This window comes from Sturnira hondurensis, unplaced genomic scaffold (genome assembly GCF_014824575.4).
Source record: "Sturnira hondurensis isolate 20B ecotype Veracruz unplaced genomic scaffold, ASM1482457v3 Scaffold0019428, whole genome shotgun sequence".
NCBI classification, from domain to species: Eukaryota; Metazoa; Chordata; class Mammalia; order Chiroptera; family Phyllostomidae; genus Sturnira; species Sturnira hondurensis.
Genome location: NW_028092059.1, coordinates 5,802,389 through 5,826,412, shown reverse-complemented (window position 1 = coordinate 5,826,412; position 24,024 = coordinate 5,802,389). Strand labels below are relative to the sequence as shown.

General features: G+C 47.3%; 1 protein-coding gene across 1 annotated transcript in view; it reads right to left on the bottom strand.

Moving 5' to 3' along the window:
• The window catches only part of KIF5C (kinesin family member 5C), a 153,744-nt gene that overhangs the window by 18,414 nt on the left and 111,306 nt on the right, over positions 1-24,024 (bottom strand). The window contains exons 15-22 of the mRNA XM_037027802.1: positions 22,676-22,822; positions 16,210-16,398; positions 11,399-11,516; positions 9,250-9,326; positions 8,535-8,644; positions 6,558-6,659; positions 6,267-6,327; positions 1,707-1,778 (exon numbers count right to left, since the gene is read on the bottom strand). Of these exons, the coding sequence (XP_036883697.1) occupies positions 1,707-1,778; positions 6,267-6,327; positions 6,558-6,659; positions 8,535-8,644; positions 9,250-9,326; positions 11,399-11,516; positions 16,210-16,398; positions 22,676-22,822 (876 nt within the window). The remainder of the gene's footprint in view (positions 1-1,706; positions 1,779-6,266; positions 6,328-6,557; positions 6,660-8,534; positions 8,645-9,249; positions 9,327-11,398; positions 11,517-16,209; positions 16,399-22,675; positions 22,823-24,024) is intronic.

The following is a 24,024-nucleotide window of genomic DNA, read 5'->3' as shown; positions in this document are numbered from 1 at the left end:
GCTTGCTTCATCTTCGTCTGATTACAGAAGTGGGAATCTCACCCCTGTCTCTTCAGTCTAAAACTGAGGTTCTCAAACTTCACAAGGAGGAGAATTCAGATTGCTGGGCCCACCTCCAGTCTCTCATTCAGTAGACCTCGGAGGGGTCTGACAGTGTGCATATCCAGCAAGTTCCCAGGCGATGCTAAAGCTGCTGGCCAGATGACCACACTTGGGGAACTACTGGTCCAAGAGGTACCTGCCATGAAATCCCGGAAGGCAGATCTCAAGCTCTTTGCCCTCTTCCAGATCACCTGCTCTCTCAAACTGAGCCTTCTCAGTTCCTGTCAAAACCTCTGGTCTCCCTCTCCATCACCTCTGCTCTCACCTCGCTCCTACACCTGGGCCAGGCGCTATGGCCATTTCCAGTTTGATCATTGTGGTCTCTGCTTACCTGCCTGACCGTTGCTGCTCAGGCCCTGAAATCTGCCATCATCCTCCATCCCCTTTGCATCATTTTTATTTCCAGGCGTCCAACTCACTAGCACCACACTGTCAGGGGCCACAGCAAGCCCAGTGACCCTTAGCTGGACCCCACAGTGCCGCTCAGCAGCCCTTTCACTCATCCCTAGCAACTCCCTCCCAAGCTACCTGAGCCCCCTCCAGTCTCTGTGGGCCCCCCATTCTCTTCCATCTGCACTGAGGATGGAGCCTCCACATTAACTGAGATCAAAGTTGTCATATGCATCTCTTTCTACTGTTGCTATTTCCCTGCAAATGTCTCCAACTTGACTTCACCCCTTCCTCAGCCTAACACACCTGTCTGTGCTAGTAGTTCTGACTCTGTGGATACCCTCATCCTTTTTATCAATCTCACTTTTTCCTTTCACTCCTTCACATAGACACACATGCCCGCGTATGTGCCTACAAGCACACACTTTATGAAGTGCAGCGTCCTTCCATCCTACTACACCTCTAGCTGTGGCCCACGGCCCCTTGTCCATCACTTTCAAACGCCTTAAAGAGCAGCCTCCTGCTGCCTCTCCTCCCTCTTGAAGCCTCTTCAAGCTGCTCCTGGGGTTCACCATATGGTGACTCCCTGAAATTAGGGTGTAGCATGAGGGCCCAAGAAACTCAGATCCGGGAGGCACGGACCTGCATCCCATCCCTATCTCCGGCTCCCCCCAGCTGTGCCATCCTGGGAAAGAGACTCAGCCCCCGAGCCTCTTCCACATGCACAGTGTGGAACACTAAGAACCACTTACGTGGTTGCCGGGAAGAGCCCAAGACGCTGGGTGGTGACATGCTCCACACACTGTGACCGAGCCCCCCCAGCCGCCTCCCAGGCAACCCTGAGGCTCCCGCCTCCCCTTTTCCGGGTGCCTGGCACTGCTGAGCAGGCGTTGGGCAACACTGTGTGACGAGACCCTCTGGGTTGTCCTAAGTGTCACATGCAGTGGCTGTCACACAGCAGCCAATAAATACCCACTTATTTAAAATGAGGGTCAGGGAAAGGTTTATAACTTCTTTTACTAAAAAGGAAAAATCAGATGGCAAAATGTTCCCAAGTAATTTTTGCCTCTAGCACATTCTTTTAATAACATTTGATGCCATGAAGTAATTAATGTTCAAGCATAACCAACTCCAATTTAAGCAACTGATATTTCATCTGAAAATGATTTTTTCTGGCCATCTTCTCAGTCCCATTCACACAAAATAGAACTCACTTTTTTCACCCGGGCGGTCAGATCCTGGACAAAGAGCTTCCGGAGGTTATGCAGAGTCTGAAGTTCCCGAGACTGGAGGAGAAGATGGTTAAAACACCATGTAAGTGGGGGACACACTGCATCTGTAGCATGTCTGGCACTGGGCCACTGGCTCTGCAAGCCCACGGTCTATGCTGAGGTGTCCCCACACTCCCTCCAACTCACCCTCTGTACTCGTCACCCCCCTGACTGGCCTATCTCAGCAGCACCCCGAGGTGGGGAGACCGGGAACTCCCACAGTGAACTACAAACCAGAACAAACCCTGCTCGTTTGCTGTGTCCTAAGTGGAACCCTGTTCCCACCTCAACCACAAAAATGCAAAGGTTCTTCTCACCCAAATTCCCAGGGGCAACGTTACCAGAATGGATTCCTTTCCCCCGCTAATTTCTCAACTACACATTCCATAAAATGTGAACAAGGTTAAATGAAAAGTCAGCCACAAATCCTCCCTGCCTGCCAACTGACGGATGCTCTTCCTGTCTCCATGCCCGCCCTGGCCCTGCCCTGGAAGTCTGTTCGCTCCGCGTCACTGAGCACATGCCTGGGGCTCCCGCCTGGGCTCCTGCCACCCAGGGGATCCCAGGCCACTTATCTAACCTTCCTGTGCCTCAGTTCTCTTATTTGTAATGCCAGAAATAGCAGTTGCCTCATCCTTGCTGTGGTCGAGATGAAATAGACAATCTCTCACAACAGTTCCTGGCCCACGGAAAGTGCTCCGTAACATTAGCTCGCACTGATTTACTGATGCCTCATACTTGGCAGCTATTTCCTCGTAGGGCTGTCATTGTTTCTTTTTGTTGCTGTTGTTAGTTTTCAGTGTAACATCTTTCTTGGGGACAGTTTTCCTCCATTTTGAATTATTTTATACAAATGCACCTTTACAAATTAGGTTGGAGAGACAAGCAGCTGAGTCAAACCTGCAGACCTTTGCTAACAAGGTCAGAAAACCAAAGTACTTCCTTCCATTCAAGTCTCCACGTAGCATGATTAGTTCCTTGAAAAATATTTTCCCGTAAAGGAAAAGAAGAGAGATAAACTCGCATTTATATTCTTCAGTTTGTCTAAGTCGACCTATTTTAACATGAAATATCCAGGATGAAGCTCTTTCATGCTCACAGTAAGAGGGAAGAAACAGGCTACAAAGCTACAGAAACACTAAGTTTCTTGGAATAAAGATTCTACGTTAATTTAGGTCTCATTACTGGGTTCAAGTCTGCAATTTGGTGTTGAAATAAGAAGCACCTGAAGCCAATTGCTCCCTCCGATGAAGCAAATTGCTTTCTGCAGGAAGCCAAATGGGTCTGCGGCTATGAATGCCATGCACGTGGAACTGCCCGAGGCTCCGCCACCTTCCCGCGTGGGTGCGGGGTGCAGCCCAGGCTCCCATTCCCACAGATGCGCTCCTCCCCGCTCCTCCCCACCCCTGCCTAAGTGAGCCCAGCTCGCAGCCCCCGCCCCTGCCATGCGTGCCCTCCCTCCCACCTCAGGATTTTATTACTGACTCAGCTCTAATCACAGCAACAATTCTCCATGAAAAATGCCACCACACCAAGGGAAACGAGAAGTCACGCTGCCTGGTCAAAGGGACAGGCACCCCCTTGGGCATAAGTATGGAATGGTAGAGAATCCTGCATTTGGGGACTTTCCCCCATGTTTATTTTTAGGTGAATTCAACAGTTTGAATTCACCTAAAAAGTGAAAGCCCTTTAAAATAGTTTGAGTTATGTTTATGCACATTTGTGCTTAGGCAACTCTCGCTTGGCTTCCTGTGGCCACAGATTTTCCTCTGCGACATTCATTATCGCTCCCCGCCCACCCCGCCCTCCTCAGATCTTCCCCCATCCCCAGCCACTGCTCAGCTTCCTGGACAGTGGACAGTGCAGGGCCCGGAGAGGTGGGGACAGGGAGCGGTCAATGTGGCGGGAGGAGGGTGGCCCCAGAGCCCAGACAGCGCTCCATCAAAGCAAGACCCCTGCCGGGGCACCAGAGACGCTCACCAGCCCGTGGGCCTTTTCCATGTGGACCCCTGCAGTGGGCATCCAAGTCCGCCCCAGGCGCAGCACTGCCCGCCCCCCGACCCCAGCACCCCATCCTGCCCAAACACTGGAGGAGGCAGAACAGGCCTCAGGCACAGTCGGCCAAGTACGGCGAGCCTGTCTCTGAAGAACATTTACAGGTTGGGGAAGACTGCTGGAAGGTGAAGGGCGAACGAAAACGGCATGTGCGGCGGGCTCCCAAGCGTAGGTGCGGAAAGCACGTGTGTGGTGAGTTCGGCGCCCCCCCACCCCACGAGAGAAAGCGGGCGCCGCGTGTGCGGGTGGGAGAGGGAGGGGGAGGCGAGCCTGCCGGCAGGTGTCTACCCACTGAGGAAATGTGCACACATCAAAAAGGCAAAAGAAACGTGCTCAGAGTATGAAAAGAGAAGCCATGAGAGGGACAGGGGGTGTGGGGGTCTGTGAGTAAACTTGTGAGCTAAGGTGAGTGTAAAAGTGAATGCGTGTGACAGTGACATCATATACGTGAGACTGAGGGATTGAGTATGGATTCTTTTTAATGAGTGTGTGCAGATGTGAGCTCACATGGATGTGTTCAGTGGAGTATACTGAGTTAGAGCATTTGTGCAAGGGTATATGAGTGTGTAAATGAGTGTGGATGTGAGCTGAGGGTGATTAAGAATTGAGAGTGAATAAGTGCATGAGAATGACTGTGTGTGGGCAAAAAGTGTGAGTGTGTGAGAAAGTATGAATGATCATTAGTGAGTGTGAATGTATGTGAGTGTTATGGGAGTGTACTGAGTGTGTACAAGTTGTAAGTACTTGTATGCGATGAGGGTGAAGGCCTGTGAGTGCACAGATGAGCGCAGGTGTGGTGTGAGAGCATAAAAATAAGGGCCTGCAGGTGTGAGAGTGAGCGCCTGTGAGCACATGTGTGGTGTGGTATGACTATGTGTGAAGTGTAATGATGAGGGTGTGTGTCTGTCTGTGAGACTGAGACTACATGCTTTTGAGCGAGCACATGAGAGCCGGAGAAGTAAGAGTGGCCGTCTGTGCAAGGGCGTAGAAGGGCAGATATGGTGGGGGAGAGTATGCTGGAGTTCGTGGATATAAAAAGACACAGAAATATCATTTATATCTGGCCAGTGTGAATATACTAGCTATTTCATGTTCAATATGTTTCTGATTTTGTATAATTATCTGTGATTATGGGTGTACTTCTCCAGGAAGACAGACACAGACAGAGCAATTCCATGGCTTCACTTCTGTCCACCAAGCTTGAAAGGTCCGACTTCCTTTTAATGGCAAAGGCTGTGCCCTCTGTTCTTCCACCGGGCTTCAACTCGCACAGCCCAGGAGCCCCAGCGCAGCCTCTGGCCCAGCCCTGAGCAACCTCAGCCTACAGCCTGGGGCCACCAGGTCCTTGGAGGCAGGCTCAGTCCCACAGAAGTTCTCATGACACACAAATGGAATAAAAGTGGGTGACTGCATTTAAACAACAGTTTCTCTCTGTTGTTGTGACTTGTGATATGACTGCACATGCGGGGATGGCCTGCTTCCAAACACAGGCTCTGCGGCACCTTAAAGGGCCCTTGAGATCCGCAGAGTCGGGCAGCCATCCTCCCGAGCAGCTGAAATGGAAGTTGACAGGAGGAGTCAAACCCAGTGAATTCAGATGCAGCAGGACCCTTCCAAAGGTGAGCAGTCAGTCCATCACTGCTCTGCCCCAGACCCTGCAGGTCTCAGGGCAACTTGGCTTCCCTGTGCCTGACCCTGGTCCACTCTTCACCTGGCCACAGACACACTGACCTCTCTGCTGTCCCACAACAGACCAAGCACCGCTCCCCTCAAGGCCTTGGCATGAGCCGTTGCCTCTGCCTGGAAGGCTCTGCCCCACACATGCCCACGGCTCAAGGCTGCAAGTCCCTGCTCAAATATTACCTCCTCCTGGAGCCTCCCCCCTACCATGCTCAGCACTTTCTACAGCCATCCAATGGAGTTCTTCATTTACATCCTTACTGTTCGTTGTCTGTCTCCCCCAGCTAACGGTAAGCTTCACAAGAGCTAGGATCTTTTCTGTTGTTGATTATGCAGCCCAAGCACCTCGAAGAATGCCAGCCCTTAGCAGATGCTCCATAAATATCTGCTGGATGTTGAATGTAAGTAAGTCACAGAGTGGAGCGTCTACAAAAGTACAGGCACTGATTTGCAATTTAGTTCAATTCTTACTCAGGAGCTCCAGGGCTCCAGCACTAAGGATGGATGGGTGGGTGGGTGGGTGGGTGGGTGGGTGGATGGATGGATGGATGGACGGACGGACGGACGGACGGACGGACAGACGGATGTTTAATCATTCTGTCAAGAGGTAGGGAATAAATTCTACAACTCACTTTTCCACAGTGTATTTTATGCCTCAAATGATACATGAAAGGTATGCAGATAAAATTTTAGAATAAACTAATTCAACAAATCATAAACTACTGTAGTCTTTGAGACTAAAATGAGTCGGCAAACACGTTGACATACCACTGTTTCTTCCAGGCCCTTGAGGTCCTCCCGGGCTTGTTCCCTTTTGTCATTGAGCAGCCTGAAAAACAAGGAGGAACCATGAACCACCAAAGGGCGCCAGAGAGCCCTGCACACACCACTGACACCTGCAGGTAAATCAACACAGTGAACCAGCCCCCACACATGGCCGTGGTCTGTGGTCAACTTGGCCGGACTAACCAGGGTGTTTGGGTACCCGACTCACAAAAGTAGACTTCTTATGACTTTGCTGGGATGAGAGAAAACAAAGAAAATGTTTAGTGCACTCACAAGAGCTTTTCCAGTTTCATCTCTCTCTCTTGGTCCTCTATTTTCAGCTTGTTATAATCAGAACTGAGCTTCTCTTGTTCCAGTTGCAGTTTCTGATTCAAACTGAAATTGAGAGGAAAAAGCAATACATTCCACATCCAGCTGAAATTCCAAGTCCTCCGGCTAAAGATGTGGTTCTGTTCCAACCCCATTAGTTCTGTGCAATAAAAGAGGCAATTCTGGAGGATTTTCAGGGATCAGAGAACAAACTCACACCTCCCTCCCTGCCCAAGTGCAAACGAATTTCTGGGGAGCATCTGAGAGGCATGAAACTCAGGGCTTTGAGGATATATTTATAGTTGGCTTGTGAGAGACTTCAGAGGAAAAATAATGAGACAAGAAAAGGCTGATATTTTAAAACAGAAAGAGCGCCTGTCAGAAAATTCTACAGACGTCATACACCCACTCAGGGAACCTTATTTGGCCATTTCAACCTTCCCTTCCTCTCTGGTCCCGTGTTCTGAAAACACCTCCCGAATCCAAGTTCCTGGCTGACAGAGGGGCAGGTCCACTGGAAATATCCTCAAGGAAGGAAAGGGGAGGAAATTCCATCTAGGGTCTCTGCAGAAAACCAGCTCTTTGGGGGCGTTTAGCCAACAGCGACATCGGCCCAGCAGTCACAGGCCCTGTTGCATCGCCTCTGAGACTATAGAGGGCGGACCACGTGCCCTCTGAAGGAAAACGCCAGGGCCCCCTTGAAAGGCACAGGCCCAGAAAACATCCCCACCTACTAGCTCACTCTCCAGCCCTCCCTCTTTTCCCTTCCAATTGAACATTTTGAGGGTGACTAATCAGGATAATGAACTTGAGACCCACCTGAAGGAGAAAGCACAAGGTGAGCGACAGCCTGGCAGTGCCTCGAGGAGCGGGGAGGGTAGAGGCTGCGGTGGACTGTGTTCGAGGCCCCACCCAGTCGATCACACTTTTGCTCCAGTTACCATTCTCTTTTAAAATGCAAATGTGTGGTGTGGGCAGCTCAGGTAGATTGAAAAGAGATTTGGATCAGCAGTCTGGAGAATTAAAATCTAACTCCAGTTTGATTCCTATTTAGCAGTGTGACCCTAAGTAAATGGCCACATCCTGCTCCCCATATAAAGGTCTCTTCATTTACAGAAAACGGGAGGGGACGGAACCTTTGGTCTAGCTCTGGGGAACGGATGAGGTGAGTGGCGGGAGGTGTCAGTAGATTGGGAAAAAACAGTTTCAACAGAATTGGTATTCTTTGTTTTCCTATGCCTTTTATTTGGGGCATTAAAAACATTATTCCATACAGAAGTTCATTGCTAAGGAGCTCACTGTGCAAAAAAAACATAAAGGAGACTCAGGAAAGGATCCTGAAGGCACCTGCCAGCTGGGTGACTCATGTGAGGAGAAGGAGGGTAAGAAAGGAGGGAGAGGCAATCACGGAACAGGGGCTCTTCGGTGGCTGGACAGCACTGGAGTAGGCCTTGAGAGGGCGTCACCAGAGCGCAGACACATGACAGTGGGTCCTTAGAGGTGTGCATGTGCAACCAGGTGGCTTGGAGCTGTTCGGTGTGCATGCATGCACTGGTGAGGACGAGGCGGAGCTACCTTCTCAGGAGTACTTTTTAACCTATCTGAGCCTGAGTCAAGACCAATTTAGGGTTTGGGGGGGTTGTATTTTTCATAGCATCCCCCTCTACCAGGACATGTGTCTGCCTAGATGAGTCACCAGTATGACCCTGCTCCGCAGGGACTGGGAAGGCAGCTGGGCTCGCCTGCCACCTGACCCACCAGCACCCCTCAAGGCCCCGTTCCAGACGGGGAACAGGCCTGGGGAACAGCATGTCTCTAGCTGTGGCCCCAGCGTGGGCCCAGAGCCCACAGGGCCGGGAGAGCAGAGGCCCTGGCAGACAGCCACGTCCTCGCAGGCTGGCTGGGAGCCACGCCCACCCCCACGTCCCTGTGCCAACTCACTCCCGAATCTCGTCAATGATCCTCTGCTTCTCCTCGATCTCGTCCCGGAGCCGGGACAGCTGCCGCTGGTGGGCCTCCCGGTGGCTTTCCATCTGCTGCTCCAGCGCCTTCTGCGAACCAGCCGAGAGACCGCGTCAGGGCCTTGCCAGCCCCCAGCCTGCCCGGTGACAGGTCCTGCCCACACCCCCCAGCACAGGCAGGACCTTTACTTTTAATTAAAAATTAAAAAGTAAAAATCGTATCTTCCAATCATTTTTCCTACATTTGTCTTTACTGTTTAAGCTGGAACCAAAATTAAGATACCTATGTTTAAGATGGAAATTCAAATTTGGCATGTTTCTTTAAAAAGGTAGAGGAGGAGCTGTTTTCTTCCATTCAAAGGAAGGACAAGCCTTTCTTCAGGAGTTAACCCCACAGTATGGCCCCGGTAGGGACGGGGAGGTGCGGCTCCTTCCCTCGTCCTCCCGTAGGGGAAAGGAGAACGAATGAATGCAGCATAAGCACTGCCTACGGACACCCCAGGGCTCCCGGACACCTCCAACTCCCACCCATCCGTGAACCGGGCCACACTCGCAGGCCGGCTCTGGCTGCCGGCAGGGGCCCCTCCCTGCTCCCTCCGGCTCTGCCACACGCATGGCGAAGGAGACCGGTGTTCCCGGACGAGAAAACCCGGTGCAAACGCACGCTGGGCCCAGGGCAGGGGCAGCGCGCGCACCTTCATCTCCTCCGCGTCCTGCAGCCGGGTCAGGTGTTCCTTTTCCTTGTCCTGGAAGCTGACTTCGTGCATTTTTTCTGTTTTGAATTTTAAACGATGATTTCAGATTTAACTGGGAGTACTCATACCCAAAGTAAAAATTAAAAAACAAAAACAGAAGACTGGTAATGGCATGAAACATCAGCTTACAACACCAATTACAACCATGGCACAAAGGAATGTCCCTCTGGAGGAGGACTTCTGGCTAAAGCAAGGCTCCTGGGAAATTGCCTAGGTCCTGGTGCAGGGTGGGGGTGGGGCGCAACTAAGGGGATGGGGCCAATTTGGCGAGGGCCACTCACTCTCCAACGGACTCGCACCTCACGCCCCAGAGCACTGGTCCCCCACCCCTGTTCGCCTCGTGAGTGGCCCGAGGAAAAACGTGTTTGGTATACTATAAATATGCTTTGCAGATTATAAATGTGCTGTACAGATGATAAATGTGCTTGATGGATTGTAAATGCTTTGCAGATTATAAAGCACACTGTGAATCTTAGTGGCATTTGGATTGATGCCACCATTAGAGTTCCAAAGATCTAATTTACCTCCCATGGGTAAGCTGTTTATTCTCTAAGAATCTGGAGTAGGAAAACAATCTAAAGATAAGAACAAAGAAAACAGAAACATAAAATAATGCTCTCCAGACTAGACGAGAAGGCCTCGTATTTGGGACAGGGCTGTTGTGTGACATGCCTGGGGGCAAGGGCAACAGTCCCAGTTCTGTTCTTGGTCAGTGCCCCCCACCCCAGCTCACGGGCAGCCAGGGTGGGGGTCGGGGTCAGGGAGCAAATGATGGATGACAGCAACCTTCAAATCATGAAGCTCCCTCTCTAATCTCTTCCACTTTATTTCAGGTTCTCCTGCTTCCATTGTATTTCCACTGAGGGGCAGCACTGCAGAAGCCATTCTCAAGAGGAAAAACTCCTTTTATGTGTCAGGTTTTGGGTGGAGCATTCTCTTCCTAACATTCATCCGTTATCACGTAAAGAAAACAGGACAAGATTACGGGGTGGGGGGGGGGCATATTCTCTTTTCAAAATTTGCCTTGACATGGAAACAAAATGTACTTACTGAGCAAATAACTATGTAATAATAAAAGAAATAGAAAAGGATAACGTCATCACCAATCCTATTACCCCATCAAAGCCATTTTCGTTTCAAATACTAGTCTGCAGGCCTTGAAGCACAGCAGCCGCTGACTTCTCGGTGCTGTGAGGACAGGAAGGCAAGCACCACCCGGGGCGGCTTTTACCTCAGTTGCACCGTGAGGCCGCTGCAGCCTTCACCTACTTCACCTCCAACATGGAAAACACGGCTGCTGAACTACGCCACACACTTCGTCTAACGGTTGGACATTAGGTGGCTTCCTTTTTATCTACTACGGTAAGTGGTTCTGTGATGAACATTTGAGATTTGAGGGTCAGAAGTCACGAAAAGTGTTACAATTTTGCATATGCTTTTCAAAGTGCCTCCTGAAGGACTCCACCAGCTCTCCCTGCAGCCCACCACGCGTGTGCTCCCATGCAGCACCGCGCACACGTCTGTGGCCCCGTTCTGGTTTCTGCCTGTATCATCACCCGCCTCTCCTGGACTTCTGTTTATTCAGATTTACGGAGTGCGTCCCATGTGTCAGGGACTCCCCTGAGCAAAGGCTGCCTGACAAAGGGAAGGGCTTCTCCGAAGGATGGAGGGTGCAGCTGAGCTAAGGCACAGGGCGGGGCACAGTGGTCAGCCTGGAGCAGACGGGGGTAGGGCCCTCGGTAGATGGATGCAATCACAATTCTTAACTAGATGAAGGGCAGTGACAATGAAGACCGAGATGCGCAGAACCAAAGAAGCATCACGTAGGTCAAACTGGCCTGTCAGACTGAAGCTGTAGGCAGAGCAGAGAGGGGGTTCTGACTTGGGTGGCAGGAAGCGGAGAAAAGACGGAGGAGGGAGAGCAGTCTTCTAGATGGTTCCCTGCCCCCTCCCCAATTACACTATTGTTTCTAGTTGACTTAGAAAAATAGCTTTAATTAAGCAAAACTAAACATCGTGAGTTCAGTCATCTGGAGAGTGCCTGATTTAGGCTGAGGGTTTGACATCCGCAAAGCAGTCAGTCATTTACCTTGGGCTCGGAGCTTGGCCAGCTCTTCACTGAGTGAGTCTTGGGACTCCTCCAGCTGCCTCCTCTTCTGTTCCATGTTCTGCATGTAGTCCGTCAGGGATTTGATCTTGGCTTCGTGCTTTACACAGCAAACAGATAAAAAGGAGTGAATGACTAGCCTGTGGTCCTCTCAGCTTGCCTGGGGCTGTCCAATGGGAAAATGCAATGGAGGAAGCATCCTTGAGTCCCTTTTTGAGTTCCAACACCCAAAGTGCAAATATTCCGCCCTTTGCTTAGAGTCCTGGATCACTGACTAACTAGCAGAGTCCTCTGTCTCTCCCCTGTACTTCTCTGCTTCAGCCCCCACACACCCGTCATGGCCATGGCCTCCTCACCGTCCACGTTAGTGAGACACCAAAGCCCAGACTGTTTTTCCTCCTCATAGAAAACAGTGTGCTGGAGAGAAAGGGGAGGGGAAATGTCTGGGGCCAAAGGCTTCATTCTTTCAACCCTCACCTCTGGATGGCATCTTTGTAAGTCAAATATGGCTTTTCTTTTTCTGTCTCTCAACCTCACCGATTCTTGTCTCATGGACTTTGAATTTTACATTGTCCTCTCCCTGGTAAGCTCTCTGCCCACCCCTCCCAGACATGGACCTGGCTAGATCCCTTTATCACTCAGAGCCCATCATTTTCTTAAAAAACCAACCTTCTACCTAGTTTATCTTACCCATTTCCTTATTTGTTAGCTCCATTAGGGTAGAGTATGTGCTTAATAAACATCAGTGGAGGAATGAATGAATGAATGGGAGTTCCTTGACAAGACAGGGACGGCAGTCACTTCCAGGCAGATGGAAATAGGCAAACCCTTCCCCCTCCGGATGTACAGGGTTCACATTTCAGCAGAAAGACCCAGCAGACTAAGCTCTAATCTCATGGAATAACCTCTGGGAAATGGGACTCTTTTGGAGCAGTAGTTTTACAGCTTTTGGCAAGAGGATGAGTGTAAACAAAGACGACAATAGCATTTTAGCCAGCAATGTTTTGTCAGATTTCTTAGATCATGTCAGAAAATAGACAGCCGAGGTTTCTCTTACTTTTGAGCCCCAGGAAATAAGCATCGAATCTTTAGCTTTGTGTGTTATGGCAGAGAATAAAACAGCACGCAATGGAAAACTGTACTTGCTGCTAAGGTAGAAAGCCCTGCCTGACTTAAGTATTCTCTGACCCAAAACATCCTGAAATTCTTGACGCCCACCTCACATTCCCAAAGTCAGTGTTACTCTAAAGACCTGGGCACCTGGAGTGCCAGTTCTGGGCTCCAAACTGTACAGCACCCCACGTAGGCCACCCCCTGGCTGTGCCCCACTGCAGTGAGCAGTGCCCACTGGAACTCACACCCCCTTCGAGCACTCTGAGTGTCCGGGACCCGCCACTCCAACAGCCCTAAGGCCGCGCCCAGGGCTGGTGCTCACGCTCCACCGTGTACTGCAACAGATTACAGATGACACAGGTGCACAGTCCCCTCGGTTCCCAGAAACAGCAGATGGACTTAGACGTGGAGGCTGATACATCCAGATGGAACAAAAAGACAGAGGCTGTGGGGCCTGTTATTTGCACTCTGGCTTTGGCCTCCACACGGCCGGCACAGGACTGCCCACACGCAGATGGCAGCACTGTCAGCGAGGACCTGGGAATGCTGCGGAAGGCGCGCTGCGCCCAGTGTTTGTCACTGTTCTTCACGATTCTTCAGAATTATAAAAACAGCAAAACAACAACGCCCGCCCAGAAAAAGTGGTATATATTTCACCCATAAACTGCTCTAACTTACCAACTCTTTCCTCCTTCAATCCCTGGTCTTACCTATATGAGTGTATATTTCACAAAGTTTCGAAGCATATGACAGGCACTACTCAACAATTTCACTTGCATTATCTTTACATAATTATACTTTCCAAATGGTTGGGTTTAATCATATTCTATTTTACCTTTTCCTTTTTATTGAATTTATTGGGGTGACACTGGTTAACAAAATTATACAGGTTTCAGGTGCACAGTTCCACAACACATCATCTGTACGCCGTGTTGTGTGTTCACCACCCAAGTGAAGTTTCCATCCATCACCATTTATGCCTCTACAGTTTCCTCCATCAGCCCCCAGGGCCTCCAGGCATAATAATTTTATTTGTAAGAGCAGTGTAATATTCTCGCATATAACTTTATGTTACTATTCTATCAATAAATATTTTATCATAATGTAAGTATTATTGCATTCGATGTCTTTTATATAAGCTTTAATTTTTTAATCAGGAAATGATAATATTACATGAAACAAAATTTTTTCATTTTTATTACCAATTAAAAATACCATAAGAAAAATTACTGGACCAACGTATGAGGTCTGTCTATAAAAAGTCCAGCCATTGTTAATATAACAAGAGCAATTTGTGCAACATCAGTGTAACCTGGCAGCCAAGGAGAGTGGACTGTAATGCGCATGTATGAACAATGACAACTTCACTGTACTAGTCAGTGGGGGTGGTAGATGCCCTTGAGTGAGCATGTGCACTGTGTGGCTGTCACATTCAAAATGACTGAGTGAGTAGAGCAATGAATCTGCATCAAATTTCGCATTAAGTTCGAACATTCCTCTACAATTCAGATGAGTCAGAGGCCACAGCTGTAGGCAACTGGTGATTGGCAGCTTCATCACAACAGTGCACCTGTTCAGGCATCACGTCTCCTGTCATTTTTTTGGGCAAAATATCAAATCACCCAGGTGACTCACCCCCCTACAGCCCAGAGTTGGTGCCCTGTGACTTCTTCCTTTTCCCAAAACTAAAATCACCTTTGAAAGGGTAGAGATTTCAGACCATCAACAAGATTCTGGAAAATACAATGGGACAGCTGATAGCGATCGGGAGAACTGTGTGAGGTCCTAAGGTGCCTACTTTGAATGGGACTGAGGTGTCACTGTCCTGTGTACAATGTTTCATGTGTCTTGTGTGTCCATCAATAAATGTTTCTCTTCATATTACATGGCTGTCTACCTTGTGGGAAGACCTCATATACTTGTATTTTTCATGACTTTTGATTTCCAAGGTGCTTTCCAAAAGGACTCACCAAATCAGACTTTTTTCAACCATGTATATAAATTTCACTATCACATACTAGCATGAAATAATCTTTTCAAGACATTTCTGCTTATTATGTTAGTTATAAAGTGGAACCTTGATGTTCTAATTGCATCTCTGAGATTATTATGGTGGCGAAAAGGAGGCTGCAGACGGTTCTATGATTACATACTACTGTTAGTTTAAAAGCATAACGGAACGAGTGTGTGCTCCTCTGCCTCGGTCCAGTTTGACACCCCGCTCCGTGCTGACGGCTTCAGCTGCTTTCAGGCCTGGAACACAGCAGGGAGCAGCGCAGCCCGGACCCCTCACAGCGGCCTCAACCCCAACCCCCAAGGTCAGGTAACAGTGGCAGGCGAGCACCAAGGCTATTTTCTGGAACCACCTCACTAAAATGAAAACGCCGTTCCAATGGGAAGAAGAGCCGCCTCCCTCCCTGAGTGAATAAAATGTGGGCTGAAGGTTCCTTCAAGGCTCTGGGTTCACATACTCTTTGGCGTGTGAACCAGCTCTCCCTTTCACCAGCCCCATGAGAGTTTGGACACTACATATAATCATCCTAAGTCTTAATTTCCTTATTGGAAACACAGAAACAACAATAAAACCTGCCTACCGGAATCTTTTTAAAGATCAAGTGAGACAGTGCTTATCAAGTGCTCAGCACGGAGTATGGCCCAGACCCACAGTGTTACTAGTAACAGTGGTGGCGGCGGCTTTCACCCGGTGCACTGGCCCTAGGGTCGAGGGGAAAGGGGAAGGAACACTGCCTCAGCCGACAGGAGTTTTAGATTTCTCCCAGCATTATCCATTTATTAGCGGGCTGGCCAAAAAGTCCTTATGTTTTTTTTACGTACAATGGCTCTAGTAGCACTGAGTTGTCTTTAAGTTCATTTGAAACAATTTAGTTAGATTGTATTGTGACAGCTGTCCTATCAGCACTCATTTTAAAAAAGCCTTATCAAAATTTGTGAATTCTTGTATAGCCGTTTTAATATTGAAGATGGAAGAAGACACACAACATTTTCAGCATTTTATGCTTTATTATTTCAAGAAAGGTAAAAAAGAAACTGAAATGCAGAAAAAGATTTGTGCAACGGATGGAGAAGGTGCTGTGAGTGATTGAAGGTGTCAAAAGTCGTTTGTGAAGTTTCTTGATACTATTGACACTTTGGCCAAATAATTCTCTGCTGTGGGGCTGTCTCATGCATTGGAAGATGTTTAGCAGCACCCCCGCCCTTTACCCACTAGAAGTCAAAGCAGGAGACAGCTGACATACTCAAAATATCCAAGTTAATAAAGTTATTGGTGAAAATGAGAAATGTATCTTTTATTTTACAGAAAAAATGTAATGGAATCTTTGGCCAACCCAATCTCTCTCTCTCTCTCTGTCTCTCTCTCTCTCCCCCTTTCTACTTACCTACCTGTGTACATAACAACTTCCATGTTAGCTAGACAGAGATATATAGACACAACCTTTAAAAACGGACCAAAGGTAGTTCATGTAACTCACACAACCAAATCTAGCCTGGGTGAAGACGAAGCCTGGGGCCTCACTGCCTGGGGAGGCCATGGACAAGTATTATGTAAAGCAAAGTTCCATCGATATGCCCAACATGCACCATCAGCCCCAGTAAGAGTGCGAAGGAAGCAGATTTCAAGAGAATACAGGTGGGAAATGAAGAGGAAAGGCGTGGCCTACCTGAGATATGAGCAGCTGGCAGGCCGCCAGCTCCCGCTCACTGGCATTCATCTTCCTGTTGGAGTCCATCTGGGCGCTCTCAAGCTGTTTGCTGCGGTTCACCAGGGACTTGACCTCCGACTTCATCTTGCTGATGTACAGACGGGCCATGGTGAACTCCTCCTCAATGACTCCATTCACATCTGCCAACTGAGCACAGGAGGAAGACAATTACTGCCTATGATTTTCAGAGGTTCACGGGGCCCCCTGAAACCTGTCCATGGACTCCCAAGACATCTGTGGGTTCCTGGTTAAGAATCCCTAATCACAGGGCCACAAACGGAAATGGTCTAAAATGCGTGTGTTCAACCTCAAATTCTCCAAAACTTCATGTGAAACTTTTAATTAAAAACCTCCACTAAATATAATCCTCAATCAACTACGTTTTTCTTTACAATTGACTTTTACCATAAAAGAGATAATATCAAAAGAAAAAAGGCACTGGAGATTAAAATACGAGGTAACTTTGAAGAAGTGCTCCACTTGATGTCTTATACCTTACATTTCTAGACCAGCAGAGAGGCCCAGTGTTCCTAAAAATGCCTCTGAGCCCCTGTCGAACTCCACTCGAAATTTCAATTATGCTATTCAGACACAGTAATAGTCTAATGGCTTGAATATGTACAACTAAGGGTTGAACTAGAAAGGATTTTCTATATAGTCCTCAATTCAACAACAACAACAAAAGCCCAATGAGGAGGAGCTGCCATCGCCCACAGCCCCTCCAGATGCAGTTTTCTGCATGACTCCTCCTCACTAACGCAGACCAATCTGCGTTTCCTTGCCTCCATGAGCCTGTTCCTCTCAAGCAGACAGGAACCTATCTTCCTATTTAGGGTCATCTGAGAATAACAGTCTAAACCCACCTTTAGATGAGAACTTCTGACAGCCAGCATTCCTGCATGATCTCATATTTGGTTTCTAAGTTTCAGAGCTCTACTGGAAATAAAAATTGACACAAGATACTTGGGCTAGAAACCCATTTGCTGAGACACAAACATGCTCTTGAAGGGCCATTACGCAAATGAGCAAAGTAACTGTGCACATTCTGTTTAACCACCAGAGGGCACCCTAGCACCTCAGTCGAAAACAGCACTGTCCAGAACCCAGCCCAGGAGCAGAGGCTTCCCCTGGTTCGAGGACATTTCCAACCATGTTTTTCTGATGTTCCACAGTACACTCCAACAGCCCACTTTTGTCACTATGGCTGTCATTAATTCATCATGTGACTATTTTTTCAGTAAACATTTAAGAGTTAGGAATATGGAATTGTGTATGGACCCTGAAAATGAGTAGCAGATAGGGAGTACACAAACCAGACAGCACGCCGAACACCTGTAATTTGGGGTCTACGCTCCCTTAGAACTCCACTGCAGTATTTGTTAAATCAGTGTCAATCAGCACAGCTGAGATCTTTGTCAACGGCAAGAAAATCTACAAAATATCGACTTGCAACTCCACTTTAATTTAATGGAGGTTCTTGCTCAAGCCCATTACCTTTGACCTCGAGAAATGTGTCTACCAACACCACTCTGCCTCACGTGTTCCTTTTTTAATCCCAAAGCACAAAGAAAATGAGTAAGAAAGGCCTGCGGTCTTTAAATGTTCTTGTTCTCCTGTCTTTGACATTGGTTGAATGTGGAACAGGGAAGAGAAACTCACTCTGCAGCCTGACCAGCTGTGCCCTGCACCCTGAACAGTTGGCAGAAAGGGAAGGGAACCCCCCTCACCTTCTCTGTGGAACTCACAACCTACACCAGCTGCTGGTGGCTATGCCTCAAGGAGGAGCAAACCCCTCCTGCTCTGCTCTGAAGGTCTGTCCTCAGATGAGAACGCTTTCTCTTCTGTGCCCAGACTCCACGTGAACTGGGGGAGAACAGACGTGCATACCATCACGTGCTGCCCCCTAAATGGGCACTCCCTCCCCCACACCAGAACCCTAACCTCTGAGAACTATTCTTATCCTACAAAGAGATTTTGCGTCTATGCCTGATTGAAAATAAAAACAGTATTTCAAACAAGTGATTTTAATGGTAAGAAACTGGAAGGTTTCTTACCCGTTAAGAGTTCATATATTTAGTCATTAAGTTCAAAGTTTTCAGTAATTCTAGTGCACCATTATTTCACAGGGAAGAGTCAGTCTGTTGTTGAAATATTATTTCTCATTCTCCCTGGGGCCTGTCAACAATCAGCAGTGCACACAAGCTGGACAGTGTGATGCAGTGCAGGCGACAAACGCAGCAGAAAGGGCTGCCCACAGGTGCGGAGAGAGCCCGCTGCCGGTCCCTCCTACTCTGCCCAGAGGAAGAGTCACCCCCACACGACCCCATCCACCCACACCTCCCCCAGCACCGTCTGGCTGTGCCAGGGGCCATTTCTAGGCCAGGTAAAGGTGAGTAAGGTGACTGTTTACATTCTAAGATACAAAAGTTAGAATGAGACTAAAAGAAGCCCCTGTGGGTCAGAAGAAAATCAGGCAGTCAATCCACCTACTTCATTTACTCGACCTCTATCCTATTAGCTCCTGGTTGGATTCCTGAAAAATCTGTGTTTAAAATCTAAGGAAAACCCAGGGGGAAAGGCACATGAGAAGGAGAAGCAGCTCACTAACAAACCCTACAAAGTCAACACTGGGCTCATCTCGCCATTAGCTGGTCTCATCTTGTTCTGCTGACTACACAAAATATCTCCCGCCTCTGTTTCACAACACGACTGAGCCGGAGAAATGGGTTCGTCTGTCTCCCAGCTGCGTGGGCCTGGCGTGCTCCGGGGCTGGCGGCAGAGGAGACCCACCTGCAGGGACCTTGCGGGAACCGAAAGGGTTTTAGAAACAAAAATACAAGATCACTGAAAAAGACCTCCTAAATTTGCTCATTTTCTTAGATCAAAATAATTACATCAACTCTAAGTGATATAGTAAGGGGGGCTTCATCAAACTAAAAACTCTACACAGCAAAAGAAACCATCGACAAAATGAAAATGCAACTAATGGAATGGGAGAAAAAGTGTGCACATCACATATTTGGTAAAGGGTTAATATCCAAAATATACTTAAAAACTTGTATACACAATTCAATAGCAAAAACAAACATGCTGATTAAAAACTGGACAGAGGACCTGAACAGAGGTTCTTTCAAAGACACAGACGGCCTGCAGACACATGCAAAGGTGCTCGACCTGACTTGTCATCAGGGACATGCAAATCAGAACCACAGGGTGACACCACCGCACACCTGTCAGAATGGCTGCCGGTGAAAAGACAGAAATAAAGGTGTGGGCAAAGCTGTGGAGAAAAGGGAAACCTAGTGCACTGCTATCGGGAATGTGCACGGGTACAGCCACTGTGGAAAGCAGTATTCCTCAAAACTTAAATTCCTTAAAAGCAGAACAACCATATAACCCAGCCACCCTGCTCCTGGGTAATAAGCGAAGGAGCTGAAATCAGAATCCCACAGGGATATCTGCACTCCCACATTCTCGCAGCGTTACACACAACAGCCAGAACATGGAAACAACCTAAGTGTCTGCCAACAGAAAAATGGATGAAAGGCATGTATGTGCGTGTGATGGAAAATTACTCAGACATAAAAAAGAAAAAATCCTGGATTTGCAACAAAACGGATGGGCCTTCAGGATTCACCCTCAAGTGAAATAAGTCAGACAGAGAAAAACAAATACTGTATGATATCACTTGTATGTGGTACCTAGAAAATCTGAAAACACCAAACCCAGAGAAACAGGGAGTAGAGTGGTGGTTACCAGAGGTTGGGGCGGGGGCGGATAGGGGAGACACTGGACAAAGGACACAAACTTCCAGGTACTACATTAGCAAGTTTGTACAGTTAATACACAGCATAGAGATTACAGCTAATAAAACTCTATCATACACTTGAATGCTGCTAAGTGACTAGCTCTCAAATGCTCCCATCAGAAAGAAGAAATGGTAACTTGGGATAAAATGAATGTGGTAGATAATGCCACATCTTAAATTATACAATGTTATGTGTCAATTATACCTCAAAAAAGCTGGGGCGGGGGCAGTGATTACCTGCCCATATGATAGCCCTAAGAAATAACTGTGCACGACACGTCGTTTCTGAGCTGACCACCTTCACGATAAGCTGGCTCCCTCGGCATTTTACACAGCAGGGGAAGGACGCCCAGAGAACTGAGGTGGCTTGCCCAAGGTCACACCACTCCTCCCTTTAGATCTACTGCCTCAATAATTAAGTCACAATTATAAGGAAAAAACAATGATTAAGACTATGACGCTCTGCAAGTGAGAATTATCAATGAAATTAACTAGTTATTAATGAAATTAACTAGGGCAGCCAATGTCTGGAATCCAAAAATATCTTTAAGACATCCAGTTGAGTGTTTAAAAATAATTTCAATCATACTTCAGATTCCCAGAGGTAAGGACTCTTTTTTCAAACGCTGAAGCACCCAGACACTCCTTGATTTCATTAGCATTTTTCATCAGCTCTATTTTAGAACTTGGCATAAAAATATCTGCCTTTATCATTACCAGCAGCAGATGCCAACCTCCCATGAATCAACCCCACCTCCCTATTTCAAGGGGCATTTAATCACCCAAACGTCACAAGTTTATAGCTCAACACCAGGGTGTATGCTTCTAAAAATTCTTCTAAATCATCAGATACAAAAGCACCAAACTACAGCTTAATAGGGTTAATCCTATAGTACCTGAGAATTCTAGGCTAAAATTAGATTCATTCATAAAGATTCATGAAATATTCAGTTACAATAGAGGTTCCATGAAGGAATGATTAGGTTTTGCAAGAGATCCGCACTCTAAGCCTAGAGCTGGTAACCACCCAGAAAGACTTCCTATGCTTTCCAGAAATGTCTATAAACAAATGTAATCTGGGAGCCCTTCTAGTACAACCCCAGCTCAAAAACTGGGGGTTCCCACAAAGCAGGCTAATGCAGTCCGTATTCAGCCTTTTAGAAGTCAAATGGCTAAATTAAAAGCTTTGGGTTTTAGAGGCTTGTGAGGTGAAAGCTGAGCAATACAACAGCACCGCTTTCTGGCTTGATTAGACCCCCCAGTTATCAATGGCCACTCCGTGCAAGGTGCTGTTTATGATCACAGGGCCACTGCAGTCCCACACACTCTGTCAGCTCTCTTCCCGTGGCGATCGTTCCAGGAGCGTACACGTAGGTCATAACTTCCCAAACTGTCCACTTTAAGTAAGTACGGCTTATTTCCTATCAATTACACCTCAATAAACCCAGTTTTTAAAATGCGTCTAATTTTTTAGTGGTAGCTCTATATTGTGGCAAGGTTTTCTTGGCTGAGAACTTCATTTATTCTCTCTCTTCCCTCCATTCCTCATGGACAACTTTATACTGCCCCATTCTTCCCACATCCCTCATTTCCCTGCCATCAGTGGCATCAATGCGCATAACACCAGGGGATTATTTGTAGTTGGCTTAAACCAATGATAGTAATCATATTTCTCTGCTTTCCTAGCTTCTCTTGCAGTGTGGGGTGACCCACTCCTGGCCAATAAGGGATAAGGGGATGTCTAAGTGACTACTGGGATATAGCTCTCTCCTGAGTGAAACTGGCTGCTTTTTCAGCCCATCCTGCCTTGAACATAGTTGTGTTAGGATGTGATGGCTGGTGCTATAGCAGCTATCTTGCTACCATGAGACAAAAACCTATAGCTATGAAAAAATAACAGGCTAAGGAAAGCATAAAGGAAATAAAGAAAAGGCCGGGACCTTTGACATTGTTGAAACAATGTACCAAACCAAAACTGGCTTCTACAACTTTAATAAGCAAAAGCATGGCTTGAGGAATCTTGTTAAAGTGAAGAGTCTGATCAAGTAGGTTTGAGGTGGGCCTGAAAATGTGTATATGCCCAATTAAGTTCCCAGGTGACACGAATCACAGTCTGAATACAAAGATTCTATACTTCTCACATTGTGAATAATTAAAAGTGGCTTTGCTTTTTAAGCCACTGTTAGAATCCTATTACTTTCACCTAAAAGCTTTCCTACTTCATGCTGATTGGTTGGGGAATTTTCATTCTGTTGGATTCTCATAGAGAAGGAGAAACACGATACTGAGACTGGAACTGTTGGTTAACCTATCAAACTCCAAGTTTCTATGACATTGGCATGTAAGTTTGAGGAATAAACTCAATTGCATGACATCAACCCAGACTTGAAGCCATTTCCTATATTTGGAAGGTAAATCTTTCCTCTTCCTCCTTACCCAAAAAATCATTCACCAGCCATTCCATCAGCCCTTCGATCTTTCTGACTCAGTATCACATGGCAGGCGCAAAACACTGTGCTAAGCACTGGATACTTAGGAGGATAAAGCAGGGACCCCGCTTGCGTAGGACATGCCATTACAAGCACAGGTAGGCAGAATGCAGAGGGGCTAACTTACAGTCTTCACGTCATTGGTGCCGATGATTCCACCGATCTCCCCCAGGTCCTTCAACAGCAAATTCAGAATCTCAGTAGCCCTCTTCTTCTGGTGGTTGCTGAGCTCTTGAAGCTGGCTCAGCTCTCTCTGTGTGGTTGTCAGTGTGGTCTGAAAACACATTGCCACAACAAATTAGAAGGGGTGCCCATCGACTCTATACACTCAGCACGGCAATGAATGACAACATACGTAACATGGAGTTCTGTTCCCCTTTCAGGTGATTTCAATACCAGGGTCCCTGTAAGTCACCCTGTCGTATGGCACTGCACTCTCTGGCGAGGAAAGGAACTGGTCCTGGCCTGATAGGGTATGTCTACTTATCAGATGACAATTTCTAGGTTAGCAAAATAAGTTATTGAAAATAAATAAAGCCCAAAAGGAGCCCTTACGTTTGTAACGTGCAATCCACGGCCCTACCTACCAGGTGTTCTGGGTCAGCTCACATCCACAAGGGCCGCACGTGCCCTCCCAACACACCTGCTCCCAGGAACACTCCCAGACTCCCATCTGACTGCGGTCTGGAAGGCCCGAGGGGACAGTAACGAGTTTAGAAAACAACTTGGAAAAATTCTTAACCTTCATTGTGAGCTGAATTAAAAACTCTTAATCTCTTTTCAAAGTATATCAAGTTCAACAAGATCATGCTTCTTAATATAGAACAGAAACTCCATTTTATTGCCAAACCTTAACAAACGCATATTTTTCCACCCCTCATATGTGTTGCCAAAAGGTATATATTTTAACTAACTAACTAACTAACTAACTAACTAGAACTCTCAACATCAAAAGAACTGTCATCTTTTAGTGTCTTGGTATCAACTCAGCCAACCACGAAGAACAGCTGCGGAGCCATGGAGGTTAACGCAGATACCCGCACAGTTCCTCCGTCTGCAGCTGTGTTACTAGAGCACTTTCTGATGATCTGACTGAACGAGTCCAGTAGTACTTCAGTGTGACAGAAAATAAAAACTGCGCTGTGGAAATGTTTCGTTGTTTTGAGAAGCAAATACCAAGGGCTAGTTAAAGAACACTGCAGAAAGTAATAAGCAGAGAAAATCTACATCTCCTACTTCCTTAAACGACTTCCAGTCTGTCTATCTTGTTTTTGTTGTGGTTGGTTTTGTTTTTCTGTTTTGGGTTTTTTTTTGTTTTTTGGCATCAGCACCGCTATTTCCTTTTGATTGTCAAATCCACAGGAGCAGTAGTTCCCATCTAGGGAAGCCATTTGAAAATGCTTCCTTCGTGCAACTGAATGTATGGAGCGAGGAGCCTTTTCCACCAGCTCTCCGGTCAGCAGCTTAGAGCTTTCC